The sequence below is a fragment of the Myotis davidii genome, unplaced genomic scaffold, assembly GCF_000327345.1.
Source record: "Myotis davidii unplaced genomic scaffold, ASM32734v1 scaffold345, whole genome shotgun sequence".
NCBI classification, from domain to species: Eukaryota; Metazoa; Chordata; class Mammalia; order Chiroptera; family Vespertilionidae; genus Myotis; species Myotis davidii.
Window position 1 is genome coordinate 934,481 of NW_006296540.1, and position 21,394 is coordinate 955,874.

General features: G+C 43.5%; 1 protein-coding gene across 1 annotated transcript in view; it reads right to left on the reverse strand.

The window, feature by feature from the left end:
- Positions 1 to 21,394, reverse strand: part of FAT3 (FAT atypical cadherin 3) — a 520,386-nt gene that overhangs the window by 194,765 nt on the left and 304,227 nt on the right. Inside the window, exon 3 of the mRNA XM_015569255.1 lies at positions 3,060 to 3,121. Within this exon, the coding sequence (XP_015424741.1) occupies positions 3,060 to 3,121 (62 nt within the window). The remainder of the gene's footprint in view (positions 1 to 3,059; positions 3,122 to 21,394) is intronic.

Below are 21,394 nucleotides of genomic sequence, written 5' to 3' on the forward strand. Positions count from 1 at the left end.
GGTAGTCATAGGCCTTGAATAGAATCTTGGTTTCATGTCACCAAGTTGCTATCTCCTTAAAGAGGTCCTCCTAGCCAGCCAGACTACACCAAACTCCACTTTCAGGCACTACCCTGAAGCCTCTTTGAGTGGCCTCAGAGAGCTTGTAGCTGAACTATTGAACATTGACTACACCAAACCCCACTTTCAGGCACTACCCTGGAACCTTCTTTGAGTGGCCTCAGAGAGCTTGTAGCTGAACTCATAGCATTTCTTTCTTTATCACATGTTTTTCCATCCTTCATGTTCACTCTGTATCCCTAGCACATAGGGCAGCCCCTACAACATGGCAGAGTCCAGGGGTTGCTGCCTGGGCTCCTTCTGCATTCCAGTGCCTAGAGCTACTATCATCTTGGAATGTGGAGATGAGTCGTGTTTTTCCATCCTTCATGTTCACTCTGTATCCTTAGCACATAGAGCAGCCCCTACAACATGGCAGAGTCCAGGGGTTACTGCCTGGGCTCCTTCTACATTCCAGTGCTGGAGCTACTATCATCTTGGAATGTGGAGATGAGTCAGATCTTTAAGAGGGTTCAGGTATTATGACAATACTAGAGGCCTGGTGCATGACATTCATGCACTAGGGGGAGGGGAAGGATCCCCTCAGCCTGGCTTGTGCCGAGCGGGCCTAAGCCAGCAGTTGGACATCCCCTGAGGGGTCCTTAGCACCTCCACGGAGATGGGAGAGGCTCCCACCACCGCCACTGTGCTCGCCTGCCATGAGCCCGGTTTCTGGCCAAGCTGCACTCCCGCTGTGTGAGTGCACTGACTAGCAGGGGGCAGCTCCTGCATTGAGTGTCTGCCCCCTGCTGGTCAGGGCTCATCATAGCGACTGGCCATTGCTCCATTTGGTCGATTTGCATATTAGGGTTTTATTATATAGGATATGATAATAATTAAAATCACAGTGATTATATCTATACTTTATTGAGCACTTGCTTAGCACCAGCAGATATTGGACTGGATGTTTGACACAGATTTCACCACGGAGATGGGAGAGGCTTCCACCACCGCCACTGTGCTCGCCAACCGTGAGCCTGGTTTCTGGCCAAGCGGCACTTCTCCTGTGGGAGCGCACTGACTAGCAGGGGGCAGCTCCTGCGTTAAGTGTCTGCCCCCTGGTGGTCAGTGCTATCATAGTGACTGGCCATTTGGTCGATTTGCATATTAGGGTTTTATTATATAGGATAGGAAAATAATTAAAATCACAGTGACTATTTCTATACTTTATTGAGCACTTGCTACGCACCAGCAGATATTGGACTGGATGTTTGACACAGATTTCATATCTGATTCTCCCAACAGCTCTCTGAGGTTGTTAACTGCTCGACTACACTACTTCGTTAAGCAGATGATACCAGACACTAAGACATGATGGGCCAGATCCATCATGTCTGTCTAAAGAACCAGAATGTTTGGTCAGTATTGAGGAAAGTCTATAAAGGATGTATACTCACATGCCTGGAAAACACTCCTGTGTTTTTCTCTACAGTACACAGTGCACCACACACACCCCGAATACACCACGTTTCCAGGGACAAGCCAGTAAGTGATCTCAGGCAGATTCCCCAGCTAATGAGAGCCCCTCCCATTTCCCTTCAGGGCGGTAATGGGTTCCACTATTTGAGAACACAGCCTCCCCAGGAACCCTGGACTCTGCTGCAAAGGCAAGGAGCACAAGATAATATAAAGTGTTACTGTTCTGGGAAACGTTCTCTAATTCTGGACCAGGTACATACCACAGCACATTAGTGTAATTTTGAAAAAAAATTAGAATTAGTATTTTTTGGCAGCCTGGAGTCTTTCATCTTAAAAGATGATTGCAATGTTTTAAAAGGGTTATCAGGATGCTGCATCATCATAATAATGACCCTTTATTATGTACATTATGCTTTAAGAGCTTTAAACAGACTGTGATATAAGAATGTAAGATTTGATCCTAATAGCGATGCTTTGAGGTATACGGAGTAGTAATTATTTGTCACATTTCACAGTAGGGGAAACCGAGGTCCAGGGCAGTGAAACAGCTTCCTAGACTTCACGCCAATCATGGCAGTGCAGTTCTGATATCCAAGAGCACTGATTCCTAGTCCACTGTTCTTTATATGTCATTACAAGTGAACTGATTTAAAGGAGAACAGCAGGGATTTGAGGGGCATGCACGTGTGTGTGAGTGTGTGTGTGTGCGCGTGTGTGTATGCCAAGAGGACCTGTGAATTCCAGTGTTTCTTAAACCCTAACAGATCCTCTTAAAAGCATAGACTCATTGCAACACCTCACAAACCCCTAACTTCTAAGCATTGTCATCTGTTCCGTACCAGACAATCACACTTAAATCACAATGTCGCACATGCACCTTGGACTTCAAGCTTCCCAATAAACATGCTTGAGAGATGTACAGAAAGACTGTTCCACAAAGCTCTTTCACGCCTATTTTTCCATCTTTCCCTTCTGGTGTTTCTTTTTCCCATCCAGAAATAATGTTCTTATAGTTTATAATTCTGCTGTTTCTGTCTTAATGAATTATAGGAGTGCATTTTATAGTTTCAGAAAAGTCATCTTGGGCAGTGAATCAACTCGCAGCCTTCCCTTCCTCAACTCTCTTCCAGGGGAAAAAAATAAAAGAGGAACAAAGCCAGGTGCTTCACAAATGATGCACTTCACTTTCAGGGCAGCATCCTGCTCCTTCTCACAGTGCAGCTGAGGCGCAGAGGGCTCTGTTCCTGAACTTTCTTTTCCTATAGTTGACCAAGGAGCCTGAAGTCAAGCAAGAGACATCCATGCATCTGCTTGTTTTCAGCGGAATGCAAAGGCTGCTCTGCCTCCCTTGCTGGGCACACAGGCATGCGTACAGAGCAATGTACGAGAAATCTCCAAATTCAGGACCAGTCAGCCTTAGGTAAACACCTTCACTGTGTAGGACAGTGATCAAAGATAGTAAAGTTATAGATTATGTGGAAGGTTAAAGAAGTTCAGTGAAAGTGAGTTTTAATGAATGTCAGTTCCCTCTATGCACTTACCTCCAGAAAATGTTCTGCCTGTTGTTCTCGATCCAGTTTCCTTGAAGTTGTTGTAATCAGACCTGTGTAGAAATGAGAATATTTGACTTTTAAATATCTGGGGTATGGAGGGTGAGAAATAAGTCCAGTTAAAGAAAAAGCAGAAGTGATGAGGAACTGTAATTTTCCAGTCCCAGTGGCAATAAGATGGTCTCAGAATTCTTCCTTGTTTTATTTCTGGATAAGCAGTTTAGGAATCTTCAGAATTATTCTGTTATTTGTAGGTTAATCCTCACCCGAGGATATTTTTTCCATTGATTTTTAGAGAGAGTGGAAGGGAGGGAGGAAGAAGACAGAGAGACATACATGGATGGGTTGCCTCCTGCATACACCTGACCAGGGGCTGATGATTGAATCTGCAACCCAGGTACCTGCCCTTGACCAGGAATCGAACCCATGATCCTTCAGTGTGAGGGCTGACAGCTCTAACCACTGAGATACAACAGAATTATTCTTAAAGCAAAATAACATTTTCAAAGAAAACTTGAAAACTTGTGTTGGGGTTTTTGCTTACCTCAGGTAATGTAATCACTTTGGGGACATAAAAACTCACTGAAGAAACATTGTTTTTCTGATAAGAAGGAATTTCAATGATTTATTTGCATATGATTAAAATTATACAGTAGGAACCTCATTAAAGAGTTTAGAGTTTTTGAACAATTACTATGTTATTGATGCAGATTAGATTCAGGCTATGAAACAGCACTTTCTTATTTAACTTTTTTATGCTTATAATTTTTTTTTGTTAAACTTGACAAAGAAGGTTATTTCTGTAATAACTATTGTGCACAAAATTACTGCAAATTTAATAACTCACATACCTAAGATTTCATACTGTAATTTTATCATTTATTATGTGTTTAAATCTTCACACAAAATAAGTCCCACCTGGGAAATGCCTATCTTTCCTTTGAATGGTGTTCCTCATAAATGAATCGCCCATTTGAGTATAAAGACAAAGCAAAGGGAATGAGAAGGCAAAACCTCCAGCCACCCAGCTTATTGCACCAATTTGTCTCTGGCAGGTTTTATTATTATTATTGTCAAATGGCAATTAGGAGGTCAAACTTATGCCATTTCTTGATTCTGCAATGTCCCTGAAGACAAGAGACTTATGGATGGGGCTGTTTTCATGACATATGCTGACTGACAGGAAATTGCTGCCCAGAGTAAAACCCCATGAAAAGCTCACTCCCAAGGTTGGCAAAGTATGTGGAATAAGGAAAAGCTCTCCGACTGAGGTTGGCTGAGGATCTCATGACCTCCAGCTTTTATTTCATACAGAGGTGGTGGGTGGGAGTACGTGGTAGGCTTTAGAGAAAGCCAAGAAGAGACCCTAGGCGGTTAAATGGCCTTCAAAATAAAATCCCACTGGGAGTAGGAGGGCTCTTTACAAGCCACTCCCCTCCCCTCCTTTCTCACCTGTCTACACTCCTATGAAGGGAAATCTATGTTACCATTGCACAAATGACCTGCCTTTCTGTGAATTCTTCCCACTCCACTACTGCACCCACTGACTTCAAATGTAGATCAGCTGTTAGCTCAGGTGTTAGCCAGGGTAAGTGCCCATGTGACATGTCCCAACAGAACGGTGTCCTCCACCATTGTTCTTTGCCCTCTATGATCATCCTTTGCTCTACGTCTGCATTTCCCCAATAGACAAGTTGACCCAGTTCCTTCATGGGAAGGGCCTGCCTTTTCATTCATAAACCCACCTAGCTCGTGGCCTGAAACAAAGAACGGGAACTTCATTAATGCTCAGTTGACAAAAATTGATGTGGAAGAGAGAGACTATTTATATTTTAATCTTCAGTTTTACTACTGACTTAGAATGTTTGCTTGGGAGGGTACTGCTTAGTGCAGAGATGGCGAACCTTTTGAGCTCGGCGTGTCAGCATTTTAAAAAACCCTAACTTAACTCTGGTGCCGTGTCACATATAGAAATTTTTTGATCTTTGCAACCATAGTAAAACAAAGATTTCTATTTTTGATATTTATTTTATATATTGAAATGCCATTTAACAAAGAAAACTCAACCAAAATAACAAGTTCGCGTGTCACCTCTGACATGCATGTCATAGGTTCACCATCACTGGCTTAGTGTGTAAGGAAAGTCTATGATGGTGGGCAGAATGTGGGTGCCTTGAACATTTATTTGAAGCCATTGATTGAGGTCCTCTCTGTGAATGGTGACACCCTCTTCACTCTCAGATACAAAGATGAGCAACTGTTCAAGGTTGTGGAGAAGACTGTTATCAGGAATTGTAAGGGAGAGAATCAGTAACTTCTCTTTTCCAGCTTCCCATCAGAGCTCCCCGGGAAACTCAACAATTAGATTCTATGTCCCACTCCAGCCCCATTTACTGCATCTGAATCTCTTGGGGTGATGCCTGAGAAGGCCCACTGATTCTAAGAGAAGGTTACATCATCCCATGACCCTTTGCTGAATCTCACTATGATTCTTTATTGATATAAGTGTTTCTGCTCAGCCACATGCAGGATGGGCGTACACTGAGCTGCTTCAGCATCTGGAGCAGACGATCGGGCTCAGTGTGTGCCTGGGGGTGAGCAAGGGGGGGATGGAGATGATGTGTGAGTGCACTAGTGGGTGGGGTGATAAAAGAGGAATAAAAGGGAGCACAGCTCCCTGGTTCATGTTGACTATGGGTCGATGTGGTCACACCAGTGGACATCTAACACACCAATACGATGTCTTCATTTTCAGGCTAGTCTACCCTATAAGGTCATATGTCACAGAGGCCCTTTCCAAGTGAGAAGTCACTGTCTTCTGAAAAGGGGACAGGGGGCTTTCACCTCTTCCAGGAGCATCCTCTGTGAGGGATCACAGTGGGAATGAGAGATACTTGTAGTATTGAGGCTCTGAATGGGTGAGGGGCTGTCACTTCTACTCTGCTGCCTGCCTGCTGCTCTTCAGGAGCCCTTTGCCCTCTGTTCCCCTGATGGCACTCGTGTCGTTTCAGGTCCTACTCACAGAGTTTCACAGCCCACTGCGGTGTAACGGGGCCCAGGGAAGAGGCCAGCTTCCTCCCCTGATCATTCTTAGGGTAATTTTTTAGGAGGGTCACACATTTTAACAAAGCACATGTATAACTGAGAGAGCAGTGACCCCCTCCCAACTGTATACCTTCACCAAGATGTGTTTTTTCACATATTTATCAGCCAACAGAGGAAGCTATAGGCTTCCTGAAAAGTCTGAAACAGCATACACAACAGTGAACCTGCGGCTGTGAGGAAGGCAAACAACATCTGTGCCTGGAAAAAAGGCAGGACAGCCTCTGTGGACTTCAGGTCTCTAGGTTTGTATTGCCTTTATTTTCACAAAAAATAAGATAAAAGTGTCTAATGGGTAGGAAATCAGATGAGGTCAGCTTTCAGACAGGGATTAACTACTAATGGGCACAATGTTTCTTTCGGGGGGTGGGGTGGGTAATGAAAATACTCTAAAATTATAGACTTGAATTTTTAAGGGTTTTAACCACTTTCCTTAAAACCGGAATTATAAATGTAAACAGTATACTCATCCTTTCACAGCTGTTTGAATGTGAGTTTTCAGTGTTTTATTATATAAACACTAGGGGAACCGGGGGTGGGTGGTGGGGGGGGGGGCCAGGACTGGCTGCAGACAGCTGGGGAAGATGGCCCTGATCATAGGCCAAGCCTAGGCACCGTACCTGTGCAAGAATTTTGTGCGCCAGGCCTCAAGTTTTATATAATTATACATCAATAGGGAACCATAACTCTGTCTTTTAGATTTTAACAAATCTTTCTAGTTGGAAAAGTCAGACATTTTAAAATATTTGGTGAATGGATGATGGGGTGAGTGAGTTATTTAGGAATCAGGCATGAAGAGGGGTTAGAAGGAAGAGAGTGATCAGGTTTGCCCATGGGGATCTGGAGCATAACAATAATGAACAAAGCATTTTGCGTTAAAGCCACAAATGGTAATTATCGCACTGATAAAAATAATCCTCATCAAGCCAGGGCCAACTAATCCAAAAATGGGCCAAAACTTTCTTCCTTCCAAAGCTGTGATTTTGAAACTTTTTCATCTCATGGCATGCATAAACTAAGTACTAAATTTCCGTGGCACACCAAAAAAATATTTTTTACCAAGCTGGCAAAAAACGGTATAATTTGATTGATTTACAAATGATAATAGTAACAACAGAAATAAAAATGATATTAATCACTTCCCCTTTTGGCTCCAAAGTAACTTTTCAAAAAAGTCAGGTGCCTATAAATCTATATAAGGATTTCTGATACCAAGAATTAACCAATGAGATGCAACCTTATTATGCAGCATGACCAATAAGATGCAACTCTATCATATGACCTATATGTTTATGGTCCAAGACAGGGCATTCACACTAATGGTTAATGTTGTGTTGACTGTTGTCATTTCTTTTATTTGGCAATTTAGGGCAAAAGAGGTCAGTGCCCTTGACTAAACAGTCAGGTACTGTATGTTTTAAAAATTCTTGCAGCCCACCTGTTGAAAATCGCTGGACGTAGGGAACACACATAGGATGAGCTATGATGCTTCAGCAGCACCGTGTATTTTACCGTCAGAAAGGAATGCAGTGAGCCATCCCCCACAGTCCAGAGGAATCAGTCGAAATCGCCAAAGCTGCATCTTCATTTTTAACAACTTTGTTGTAGCAGAAGGCAGTTGGGCTTTAGAAAAGGAAAAAGGATAAAGGAGAGCAACTTCCCTCTGCATCTGCTGTGATTCATCACCGTGGAAGGCCGCCTCATTGTAATCTCCGCAGGAGACAGGCATGTACATCACGCATGTAAACTGCAGACCCATTGGGCACAGTAAATTGGGGACTGACATGACGAAATTGAATTTCAAAGATAAATCACGGGCAGGCGTTTGAATGTGGCACGGAGATAGAAACAAACACATCATTTGATATAATACGTATGCAAGCCTCCAGTTGAGGAAAGGGTGGGGGCGAGTTCAGTCCGCAGTGAATGATACTCAATAAAGAAGGCGGGAGGGCACACGGCTGGGACCATGCAATTACTTTAAAAATGGACACTTCTGATTTTCTGTTGTGGAGACGGAGGAGTCTAACAGTCGCTCCGAGAAACGGCCTGAGCATGAACATGTGGCTGCCTGTCTGAAGGGGACTCAGGCTGTTCTTGCAGTTATGGTCAGAGAAGTGACACTTGTAGGATGACATCTTTTCCCTGCTCCTTCTCCCCATGGGTGTCCTGGGTCGCAGCTGGGCAATCTACTGCTTGACATTCACATTTTCTGTAAGTGCTACTTGAAGCAGTGTAGTTCTTAGCTGTTTCAGTATAATTTTTCAAGACCCATGGAAGCTGGGTTTGTCTTAAAAATAAAACTAGAATTATCATTCCTGTGAACCAAAATTAGTGCTTTAACTCTGTCTTTTTCATATCCCATTTCTCCACGCCTACCCGCAGCTATCCAATAAACCCCTCACCATCCTTCCAAACAGTTCCCTGGTCTCCTTCTCTCTTCTGGCATGTTGCATGTGACTCTATTATTACCTCAATCACCCTCGTGGTTTCAGCAAAGCAGAGACTGGGTAGTTCCAGTTGAGCTCAGGAGCACGGATCAGTGCCTATCACATTGGTTAAATACACAAATACTGCAGTCATATCACCCAATAGTTGGTTGGATCTAGCTATTCCTTGAAGATTCAGTCTTTCCAGATAGTATATAGACTAGAGGGTAGTGACTAGATCTTATTCATCTCATGTTCTTGGTATTTAACATAGAATCAGACACATTGTAGGTATCAAGCAAAACATGTTTGAATGATGGTGACATGGATGCAGTCTCCCAGAATTCTCAATATTGTTTTATAAAGAGCCCTTAATAGTCTCAAAGCATGGGAGTTAACGTTATCTGAATGCTCTCTTCCGTTCTCTGAATGATTTTAATATTTTCCCCATTTTTGGACACCCTCTTCCATGCTGATAGTTGGAGGTCATTAGAATAATTCCTGAGAGCCTTTAAAATTTTTTTTTCAGCTGCTGATTAAAAATTGTATTCTTTAATGTCAGGCACAGGGGCTTTGTGGCCATTCCACCATTCTCCCACGTCTATCTAATTTATGGGGAAAGGTGGGCAAATACTAATATAGTAGTGTCCAACATTTGAGTACTATGTACCAGGCCCTATTCTAAAAGGTTTACCTATGTGTTCTCATTTAATCTCACAAGAGTTCAGGTAAATGGGAACTGTTCTGACTCCATTTGTAGAAGGAAACTGAGGTAAATAACTTGCACAAGGTCTCCAGTGACTGAGCAAAGATTCAAATCCAGAAACTCTGAAGCATCTTGCCGCTTTCCTGGGCAGGCAAGCATGCAGAGTGGTGGCAAAGCCACCCACTTAGGAGCCAGGAGACCTGGGTCCCAGTCTCAATGCTGTCAGTAACTGGCTGTGCGATTATAGCAATCACATCTTTTCTCTAGGCCCTTGTTTCCTCTTCTAGGAATGTCCTAAAGTTTCTTCAGTGTAAAAAGTATAAATATCAGGACATTAAAAGGACATGATTCTTCTTTCTACTCTCATCACTTTCTTCTTGATGGACTGGAGTCCAGCTGTGTAGGTCACCTGGGCAGGAAGAGGGGCTGTTGTCAAGTTTTTGTTTACCCACAACATCAACACTTGAACACCCATATGCATACTTCTCAGGAGAGAAAAAGTAAACATGTCATTTAACCCTGAGTGTATGTTTTTCACGAGGAAAACAAAAACCTTGGTCATTCCCAGGAGTTTATTGTCTCTTCTCTAAGAGGATAACTTCTAGAACCTCTGTCTCCACCTCTCTTTTTAGCCCATCAGGAAGCCTTAAAATGTTCCCTGCAACATTTACACACGGACATAGGGCTGTACAATGAGTTGAGAGCGAGAATAAAAGGGCCACAGTAAATGCAAATTCAGGATTGTCGAAAAAATTACAGTTGAAGTGAACACATGTATCACGCTTATTTTTAAAAATACTAAGTAATGGGTGGTATCAGGCTATAGGATGCTCGTTTGGAAAGAAAAGAATAAAACAAAAGAAAAAAATATAAAAGACTTACAACATTAGTTAGGAGGGGGTTAAAAACAGGATTCTAGAAATTGGCCCCCGAAGACACGCTTCTGAAGTAAGGGCGGTTTCCACAGGTGTAAAGATTTGGAGCTGCTGGAGTGAGCATGCAGTGCTGCTATGAAATTTACTTAAGAAAACCTGACAGGGGAAATCACCGAGGGAGCTTACGCCTGCAGCTCAAACTTCCTTTATCAATAGTTACTTCCAAGATGCTCACAGAAGCTTTAAAACTGTGTAAGCGAGGGGGCATCTTAAGCCAAAGTCTGAAAACCCTGTGGGTCCAACGTGCTGCGTAGCTGTTGCCTTTCTGTAACAGGTACGTTGCATGTTCTCGTTCTGCAAGTCCACAGATGGCATTTCCTGCCTTAGCAGCAGGGAAATCAGAGGCGGCATTTCTCCTGCCAGAGACACTTTCCTCTTTGGACCCAGGATTTGGTAGCTGCTACAGGTAGCCAAGGGAAGAGCCAGCTTGTGAAGGAAAAGTGCTGACGCTGGCACACCTGGCACTTTCCCTTGGGGCCTAGTTAACAGATGGAGTTGCCCACAGCCCGAGAGAGTGTTGAGGTGCAGGCAAGCTCTGGTCCCTCACTGTACCACTCATGGTAGACTAGATCAGTGAGGGACATCTGGGTCAAGGCACCAGCCCCCAGGGGGAAGGATAAGATAGTGGCAAACAAAGGAGGAGTAATAAGTAATGAAGAAGATCTATGGTGGATAGTATTTCCAAAGGCCTTTCCTCTGAATAATTCTCTCTGGTAGCAGGTGGTCCTGCCACACACACACACACACACACACACACTTAGGACCAGAGATGCTGTGAGCTTAATTTTGCCAGAATACTTCACTAGTCCCATATGTCCTCGCCTTGATTCCTCTCCACATCACCGATCCTCACGGCTCTCCTGCAAATCTCACACAGCGCCGCGGCTCTGCCTTTTGATTTGGCCGGGATGGAAAAGTATTTATGCACCTGAGTAAATCTCCAGGCGATTTTAGCTAAACCTTGAATGCCATATGGATTTCTTCAGAGAAGTTCAGCTACAGATGGTAAACCAAGATTAAGGATGGAATATGAAATGATGCCACCTTTAGGGGCCATGAACATACCACTGACGTGTGTGCTCAGATGTGCAATATGGTGCACATCTCCCCCCTTCTCTTTCTGCCAAGAGGTTTTTTTTTTTTTTTGCATAATTCTAAATACTGGTTGATGAAAATAAGGAAGAATTAAATGTCCTGCCATCAAAATTACACTGTCTGGAGGGGTCTTAGAGATGATCTCGTCTGAGAAGCATCTTGGTATACTGGTTAACAGTATGCCGACCACACTCAGGCTCTGGCATCAGACTGCCTGGCTTCACATCCCATACCTCCCCGAACCCCCCCGCCCCCAGGCGACTGCCTGTGCTTCAGCAAGTTACTTAGCTTTCTAAATACCAGCCTCCTCCTCTGTAAAAGGAGGCTTATTAAATTAAATAAGCGATTTAAAATGCTTAGCTTGGTTCCTGGCACGTATTAAATGCTCACAGGATGTTACTCTTACTATAAGCTCCAAAGAGGATGCCTGGAGTATCATATGTGTTTAAGGGTCTAATCTTGCCTCATTTCCATTCTGAGATTCCCTTAAATATGTCTAGACATTTGGGCAACAAACCCTGTAAAATGTCTACTATATCCCCTGTCATCTGGCAGATAAGGACACTGATGCTCACAGTTTAAGTAAATTGTTCAGAGACTTATGCGTAAGAAATCCTTCGTCCATGAATTGTTAAGTGTTATTGCAAGGACAGCAGATACCCTAGGTCAGTGATGGTGAACCTACGACACGCGTGTCAGAGGAGGACAGCAGATAGCCTAGGTCAGTGATGGCAAACCTATGACACACGTCAGAGGTGACACGCGAACTCATTTTTTTGGTTGATTTTTCTTTGTTAAATGGCATTTAAATATATAGAATACCAAAAATATAAGTCTTTGTTTTACTATGGTTGCAAAGATCAAAATATTTCTATATGTGACACGGCACCAGAGTTAAGTTAGGGTTTTTCAAAATGCTGACATGCCGAGCTCAAAAGGTTCGCCATCACTGGCCTGGGCCCTCAAAGTGTAGCACAGCTTAGCAGCATCAGTGGCACCTGGGAGCAGGGCAGCAATGCAGAACTGCAGCCTCTTCAAACACCCTTTTTTGAGAACCTGGACCTCAGACCATTGCTGGTTTTCAAACTTGACGGCGTGTTGGAATCTCCTGAGGAGCTTTAACATAGGCAGATGCCAAGGCCCCACCTCCAGAGGCTCTGAATGATTAGGTATTGGGGGGAGGGGGGAGGCCTAGGCACAGGGATTTCTAAAACACTCCAGGTGACTGATATCCAGCCGAGGGTGAGAATCACTGTCCGTACAGTTGTAATCCTTGGGCGATGGGGTTGCAATAATTAATTTTTGACTTGTCTAGTTTTTCCACAATGAAAATCCCTCAGTTTTAGAATCCAAAAGAACTTCAAGGCCAATGCAATGGCACACAGTCTCCTGCCTGTCCTCACTGAATTCCACAGGGCTCTATCTAAATCCTCCCAGCAAAGGAGCCCACGACCTGGTTACCAGGTTTGTTCTTAATTTAGATCTGACACATGCTTTGTGTCTTCCCCTAAGACACTGGCTTGTGTCAGTTACAGTGTGGCTTGTTCATGCCAGCATGCTTTCCTGTACTGCCTGAGGTGTACACCTCTCCCCGCTCCATCTGGCCCCCAGGATTCTTGGAGCAGAGGTACAGCATTCTTGGAGCAGAGGTAATGCTACACATTCCCCACAGAAGCACACTGGACAGAAGGCACCGTGGCAAGAGCCACGAGGATACAAGTCCCCACATTTTCCTTCATTTGCCTCCATGCAACACACAACCCCAGGAGGTTGACAGACACACAGGCAAATAACTGTGATTCAAGGTGTGGTCTAATACATGGCCTTGACAACCCAGGGTGCCCTGAAGAAGGAAAGATAATGCTGAATTGTGCGACTGGAAAAGAGAAGAGAATAAGTTGTATTTTTACCAGGCCTCAAATGGCGAATAAGATTCCAATAGAGAAGTTGGAAAAAGTTACAATGCCTAACCTGTCGCAGAGAATAAGGAGACAGAAGACTAACCTAAAAAGGTAAATGGGAGTTTTAATTCAGGCTCGGCTATTTCTTAGCTGTGTGAGCAAAGACAAGTTACCTAACGTCTCTGACCTCAGTGTTGCCGTCTATGAAATGGGGATAGGAGTTCTCCCTCCAAGGCTTTTGGTACCAAACAGAACAGACGAAGTGCTTGGCAGAGAGCTTGCACAAAGCAGATGCTGTTTGAAAACAGACACAGCGCCCATCAAAAGCTGTGTGTTATCTTTTATGTTCGGTAAAAACCCGAAAGGCACTGGGATGCTATTTCTGATTACATTCAAAAGGGAAACCTTATTGTCTCTAGATTGGTCCCCTCTGACAATGTCTGGACATTTAATAACCAGGCAACTGAAAGTTTGTTTCCTTCTGTTTACTTGAATGAACACCGTAAAGTTGTTTAATTCCTCCATACCCCGGAGGTGTGAAAACCACCACCGCACTCCCCTCAGAAATGATTTCACTGGAAATAATTTGTTTCTACATCTGTTTTCACATGACAGATGAAATCAGGAGGATGGATGAAGTGCAAATGACTCAGAGGAGGAGGTGCCAAGGCTTGAGAACACGTGTGTACTTTGTAGGTACCCAGGTCATTAAGAATGTCTTTGCTCCGTGACTGATACAAGGTCTTAGGTAGGAGCAATGTTTTAAAACCTAATTTAAAAAATTCTCGGGAAAAATATCACTTGCTATGGAGGGCTTTGAATGTTATCAGGAGACTGACAACACTTGTAAAAAAATATCACACATTTTCAAGTTAATTTTCACATACTTCAATGCTTTCTTTCTGTTCTAAATTTTACATATTTACTGTAAAACCTCATTTTTCATTCCACCTATCTGGGCATTTGTAATAGTTATGTGGCTGGTAATAGTTACCTTGTTCTTCCGAGGTAAATTAATAGGGTGGAAAAGTCCCAGAGGAGTATTTAATGTACTGGAAACAAACAATTTGCAAAACCTTTTAATGTTAACAACCAGCATTTTGATGTTTTAATTGCAAACAAACTGTGTACTATTCATTAGAGACTGTCCAAGCAGGTCTTCTGCTAGGCAACACTGTTAATAGTAACGTTAACTTTATGAAATTAGTAAACATGTGTTCCCACATTTCCTTTTTTGAAAAATTCTTTTTATTGATGAGAGAGAGAGAGAGAGAAAGAAATATTGATTTGTTGTTCCACTTATGTATGCATTCATTATTGCTTCTTATATGTGTCCTGACAAGGGATTGAACCTGCAAACTTGGCATATTGGGACGACACTCGAACCAACTTGAGCTACCCAACCAGGACCAAACTCACCTTTTCAACTGCTAGCTATAAAATCCTCCACAATGAGAGTCTAAATTAATGAAATTTTATGGTCTTTCTCTTCTTTGGGAAGAAGGGCCATCAATTGCAAGAATAATGAAATTTTGTGCTTAATCATTTATCAGTGCAGCAATTTTGTGCAAGTCTTTAAACTGTTGTGTGCCTCAGTTTCTTCCTTTGAAACATAGCAATGATTGAATGGGGGAGCAATTAACCTCTTCCTCGCTAGGAGTAACATACACTTTTTTTTTCTTTATAAGTGGAAATGAAGGATGAGCTAGAATCCTAAACACTCCCTTGGGGAAAATGCTGTCCATTCTGGGAAAAGGTGTGTACTCCTTCTGCTTTCGTGTAAAGAGCATTATAAAAATTCTGTTATAGCTTTACCACACTGTATTCTGTCTGCATGTTTGTTTCCATCAATAGACCATGGCCTGTCCAGGACAACCATGTTTTTACTCACTTAATGTGCATTACAAGAGTACCTTTTAAGAGCCTAGGCCAGTGATGGCGAACCTATGACACGCGTGTCAAAGGTGACACGTGAACTCATTTTTTTGGTTGATTTTTCTTTGTTAAATGGCATTTAAATATATAAAATAAATATCAAAAATATAAGTCTTTGTTTTACTATGGTTGCAAAGATCAAAGTATTTCTATATGTGACACGGCACCAGAGTTGTTAGGGTTTTTCAAAATGCTGACACACCGAGCTCAAAAGGTTCGCCACCACTGGCCTAGGCTAATCTTTGTATCTTTCATGTTTAGCACAATGCCTGGCATATGGATGGTGATCAGTTCATATTAGTTTGCTGGATGAACAATCTATACTACTGAAAATACGTATGGAAGTATGTGTGAATGCATGTACATATACACCACCCATAGCAGGTAATGGTCTACATATGTGAGGACGATCACCTGGCATTTATATTATTGCTTGCAAAAGCTTCCATGCCTTTTGGGAAAGGCTCCCAAATAAATTCAAAATAGAATTATGTGCTCTGATAATTACTATTTTTGATTTTTAACAAAAAACATTACATGTTCATAAAGCCATGTGTTTTTTTTTTTGTTTTTTTTTAAATTTTGGTAATGTATGTCAGAGTCTCCGTCTGTGTGGTTAATTGAGGTTAATGGGAGGAAATGGCAAATTGCCAATGTTAATGTTTTTCTTGACTCTTTATACTATGTATTTCATTTCTCTTTTGCCTTACTTCCAGTTTAACTAAATTGTTATTTATCCAAGAATCTGTCTCATAGGTAGGGATTGATAACCTGTCAGAGAGGGTTCAGCCCATGTTTCATTTCCCATGGGGGAGGGGGGTGAAAGACAATGGGGAGGGTTGCAAAAGCAGCCAGTCTCTGACTTCTGTGGGTCCATCAAGCATGCCACGGTGAACATCGAAATGGAAGAGGAGTCAAAGGGCCTTGTAGGATCACACTCCTGCCTGAGCCGAATGAGTTATTCCATCCAAAATGCAACCAATAATCTAGAAAGGAGTGTGCTAAGAGGTACCTCAGCCATGTAATATCAAAAGGGTAATGAAGGTGGCATTTTAGTTTCTGCTTAGAAAATGAAAACAAAAAAAACTGGCAAGAAAGTGAGAGACTCTTTGAAAGAGGAAAGGTGAGGAGGAGTCACAGAGCAGCAAACGCTGGGTCTGTGAGATCGGGGCTGGCTCGCAGAGTTGGGCAGCCTTGAACCCCTCCGTGGCATCTGCCTCTAGTTCTTGTTTATTCCATATTTATGCACAAAAGCAACATAAACACATATCTATTGAGACTTCCTCTGTGTGACTCCTAAATCTGTGCCCCTCAGCTAGCACACTGTAATTGTTTTTCTTCGTTTCCCGCTATTGGTTCTCTTGGTAGAAGTGGCAGGAGCTTGTTTGGGGCCTTCTCCGATGTCAGTGATGAGAACAGTGACAGCAGACCTGAAATGCGGGCACGGTTCCTGGCACATCCCACATGAAAGGCTGCAGCCGAGGGTGGGTCTGCGGGGCACACGTGTTCAGGTTTCTGTCTCTCTTGCTCCTTCTCTGGCATCCCAAGGTGAACCTCCATCCCTCCCTGCAGTCCAGCCGAGGAGCCAGAAGCAGGGCTGCAAAAACGTTTCTCCTGCATTGTCAGCAGTTGGGCATCCCCGCTTTGGGACCAGCAGTTTACACAAGAGATACCCATTTCAAAACCAACCAGCCAAATAAACATGCCACCCATGTCAAAAGGAAATGTCATCTTTGTTGGTGTTCAATACCTACTGGACAAATGGCTGTGCATACAGGAACTGAGCGTGCATTTTTACTGATGTGTGTGTGTGTGTGTGTGTGTGTGTGTGAGAGAGAGAGAGAGAGAGAGAGAGAGAGAAGGAGAGAGAGAGAGAAACGTCTATTTGTTGTCCCTCTTATTTATGCATTCATTGGTTGCTTCTTGTAGGTGCCCTGACCAGAGATCAAACCTGCAACCTTAAGTTTTGGGGATGATGCTCTTTTTTTTTTTAAAATATATTTTATTGATTTTTTTACAGAGAGGAAGGGAGAGGGATAGAGAGTTAGAAACATCGATGAGAGAGTAACCTCGATCAGCTGCCTCCCGCACATCTCCTACTGGGGATGTGCCCGCAACCAAGGTACATGCCCTTGACCGGAATCGAACCTGGGACCTTTCAGTCCGCATGCCGACGCCCTATCCACTGAGCCAAACCGGTTTTGGCCGGGATGATGCTCTTACCAACTAAGCTACCCTGCCAGGGATGAGTGTGGATTTTTAAACTCTTCATAACCCAGTGCCAGTCCTTCATTCTCAGTGAGAATGAGCTCGGTTCTTCTCTGGTTGTAATTAGTGGCTGATTAGTATTTGTGCATGTCAATGCTGCTGCCTGGTTTAGCATCCATTCAACAGGATTATTTCATTTTGCTGCAATTTTAATGCTTTCGTGCCGCACAGGTGCCCTGGCACTAGAAAACCTGGGACTCAAGCTCAATAGCCTAAGGTCTAAAATTATGTTAATGGGGTTCATTTTTTCCCATGGGAAAGGAGCGTGTTGGAAGGTGGTAATCAACCAGCCAGCAGACAGGACAGAGGGCAGGATGCTTCAGCAGCCCTTCTGGGCTCTGGGTTTCTAATGTAGCACAAGCTAGAGTTTCTGCCCCACCGCTGGCCTGGCACTTGGGGTGCTGACCTTCAGAGAACTCTGAGAGGATGGGGAGTAGCAGCGAATAAATCATTAGGAGGAATTATGCAAAGAAAGCAACACGAGGGCACAGAGGGGTCAGCCATGAACCCCACCTGGGGGTGCAAAGACATGCTTTTCAGAATGGGGTCCTTTGGTTGGAGTGCGTAGATATTTGTCGGGTAGACAAGGAGGAGAGGAACTTTCGCCATATTCTGATGGGATAGGAAAGGCAGACAGGCAAGAAGTACCCCTGGGCCTGTCCCACAGTCCCTTCAAGAGACCGTGAAGTAACTTTTTATGTTTTTAGTATTTATGGTTGGGAACAGAAGAAAAATAATACTTTCTCCTTTGGAGTCAGTCAGCTCTTAACTTTTAACAGGGAGGCGTTTTTACATTTTTGCCCATGATGAAACAGCACTGTGGGTGACAGTGGGAAAAGTTCTCCTTCCATTCCTGTCACACTCAAAATAAAGGGACCAAGACCACATTACTAGCCAAGACCTGACCCTAACGAAGTACACATAAGGGATAACAGGAGAACACCCACCCGATACCATTTGTTCCCTTTGCCTCCTCTTGGGAGCAACCCTTTTGTAGGGTGAGCAACCATCCAGTTTGCCCGAGACTATCACGGTTTTAGCATTGAAAATGGCAATTCCACAGCCCAAGACACCGCTCGGCCGTGGGCCAACCAGGACAGCTGGGCTCCCTAGGATTAGACCACAGCGAACGCCAGATCTCTGTGACTACCTTGTCAAAGAGCAGGTTTTCAAGGCTGGGTGCCTGTGAGTGAGAGCTTTTACTATCTTGCCCTGGCATCCACTTCTATTTGCAGACGGGGAAACTGAGGCCTAGCTAGGAGCAGCACTTCATCAGACTCCACAATGCTTAGCTCCAATAAGTTGATGCGCAGGCTCAAAAACACTCAGAACTGCTTTAGAACTTCCTTTTGTCTTCCTCACACAATCACCCATTTCTAGATAGATAGTCTATGGTCTTGTGCAGGTCACATAACCACTCTGTGACTCCCTAGGGTTAGTCCACACCGAACACACTTACAACAGGGATAATAAGAACTATGATTACACGTAGCTCATCCATTTATCATCACCCAGGACTTCCTGCCCACCACTTCTCAGTAGCCCCTTGAGTCAAGTCCCGACTCAGCCTGATGTTAAGGGACTTAGTGATCAAATCCCAGCCTTTTTCTAGCCCTCGCCCTCCTGGGCACTGTGCCTAGACATAGGGCTTTAGAAGACGCCAATAGAGAGAATGAATGAAAATGAGAGGATACGCGTAAGACAACTTTAAAAGAGCAGCAATTCAAATAAAATAGAACAGCGGTTAAAGTCTTTCATATTTTAGGGTATGACCCTGGGACACTGCCTGCCATCTCATTTGCCTGTGGGTGAAATGCCATGGCAGCACTCACGCTTACCTCAGCCATATCTAAGTTAAGATGACCAGAATAAAACAGACTGGGCAATTAGCCAATGTGGCTCAGCATTTGAGCATTGACCCAGGAACCAAGAGGTCCCAGGTCTGAAACCCGGTCAGGGCACATGTCCAAGTTGTGGGCTCAATCCCCGGTGGGGGACATACAAGAGACAGCCAATCGATGATGTTCCTCTTTCATCAATATTTCTATCTCTCCATCACTCTCCCTTCCTCTCTCACTAAAAATCAGTAAAAAACATTTAAAACAGACTGGGCTCTAGCCCAGGCTTTCTTCTTTATTTACCATGTGATATGGGGCTGACTCTCTTTGCTCGTCTGTTGGGGGGGGGGGATAATAGCAAGATTATGTGCTTACTGAAACTATAAATTATGATCATACATATAAAAGCATGTAGCATGAGGGTTGGAACAGAGTAAGTGATGAGCCCATGTAAATACCTTCCTTATGCTGACCACATGACCATCATCCATGACTTCCCTACCACCGCATCTGCATAGCCTGTTGAATCCTGATTCAACCTGCTATTCAGGGCTTTTGGTGATCAGACACCAGCCTTACCCTGGTCTTAGCTGGATCATTCCGATTGGTATTAAAGTTTTTAACTTGGTGAAATGCAAGGGTAACAATTGTGGAAAGCCAGACAGATATTTGTTGTTTACTGCTTCACAGGGATTCCCTGGTTCTTTTTCCTGGGCCCTGTGGCCTCAACCTCTGCACTCATTGTCCCCCTCTTGTGTTTCTCTATCCAGGAAGGGACTCTCACAAAGGCTGCCCCTGTCATGTGGTCTCTGGAAGAAAAGAGAAGCGAACAGAGCATCCAGACAGCAGCATCCTCTTTACAGCTTTCTCACCTTTGAAACGGAGAGGCAGGGGGCACCACCCTAAATGGGAAGACCATTTGTTTTTCTTCTGTGAAAACTTTAAACGAGGAGTAATATGAAAGGGGCGGGGGGATCTTGTGTTTCACTCCTCTAGGAATGCTCCTTAGAGGAGAATAAGGTCAGGTGAAATTTAAGTTCAATTTGACCCAAGTTCTCTTAAGATAAACACAGCTCAAATGGAGGGTGATGGGAACCTCATTACTTAGAATTGGACAAATAACCTAAGGCAGTAAGATTATAACCTGGCAGCAGCAATGGTTTGCTCAGCAAATGACTTGAACCTCTACTGGGAACATTTAACACCACTTGTATTTTGAAATCGGAGGCTACATCTACAGGCAATAAAGACCGTTATCTCTCCGATTCATTGCAGTTGCACAAACACCCAGTTAATTCAGCTATAACACATCTGCCCAGAGAAATATTTACTTTTGGAGCCTCCTGGGTATGCTTTAAATTTCTCCTAATGGCTACGCATTGGGTTCTAAGTTGAAGCTGTTGAGATGAACTTTAAGTGCTATTTCTACCCAGAGAAGCTCACCACTATCAAACATAAAGAGCAGGTTCTTTAGTACATGACCTCGGTGCCCATTTAGGAACGGTTTTCCTCCTCCAAATTGCACAGAAGAGATTCTCTCTGAACCTACCTAAGAAGATGCATTTTTTTTCCTTCACTGCTCATTTGGCTTCTCAGTAGAGCAAAAAGACGATAAATGTTTCTCAAGGATCACAAGGGGAGTAACAACATTCACGCTTCCTCTTTGAGAATTATAGTTCTCAGCTACTCAATCTGTAGGAAATGAAGTCTCGGGATACCTCTTTTAGTAGTGACAGCAACAAGGATTCTTATCCCATTAAAATGCTAAGAAAATAGTCAGAGGAAGATCAATTTCAGAGGAGGAACAAGGAATGAAACCTAGCAGATTTAATTTTCAGAGGTGATGCTAATGATGAAAATACCTTAATGAACATAACTTACTTATCTTGTTTGTTCCAAAACATGTGTGTGTGTGGGTGTATTTTTATTGGTTTCAGAGAGGAAGGGACAGGGAGAGAGAGATAGAAACATCAATGATGAGAGAGAATCATTGACTGGCTGCTTCTTGCACGCCCCCTATTGGGGATTAAGCCCATAACCCAGGCACGTGTCCTTGACTGGAATCAAACCCAGGACCTTTCATGCTGACACTCTATCCATTGAGCCAAATCATTTCT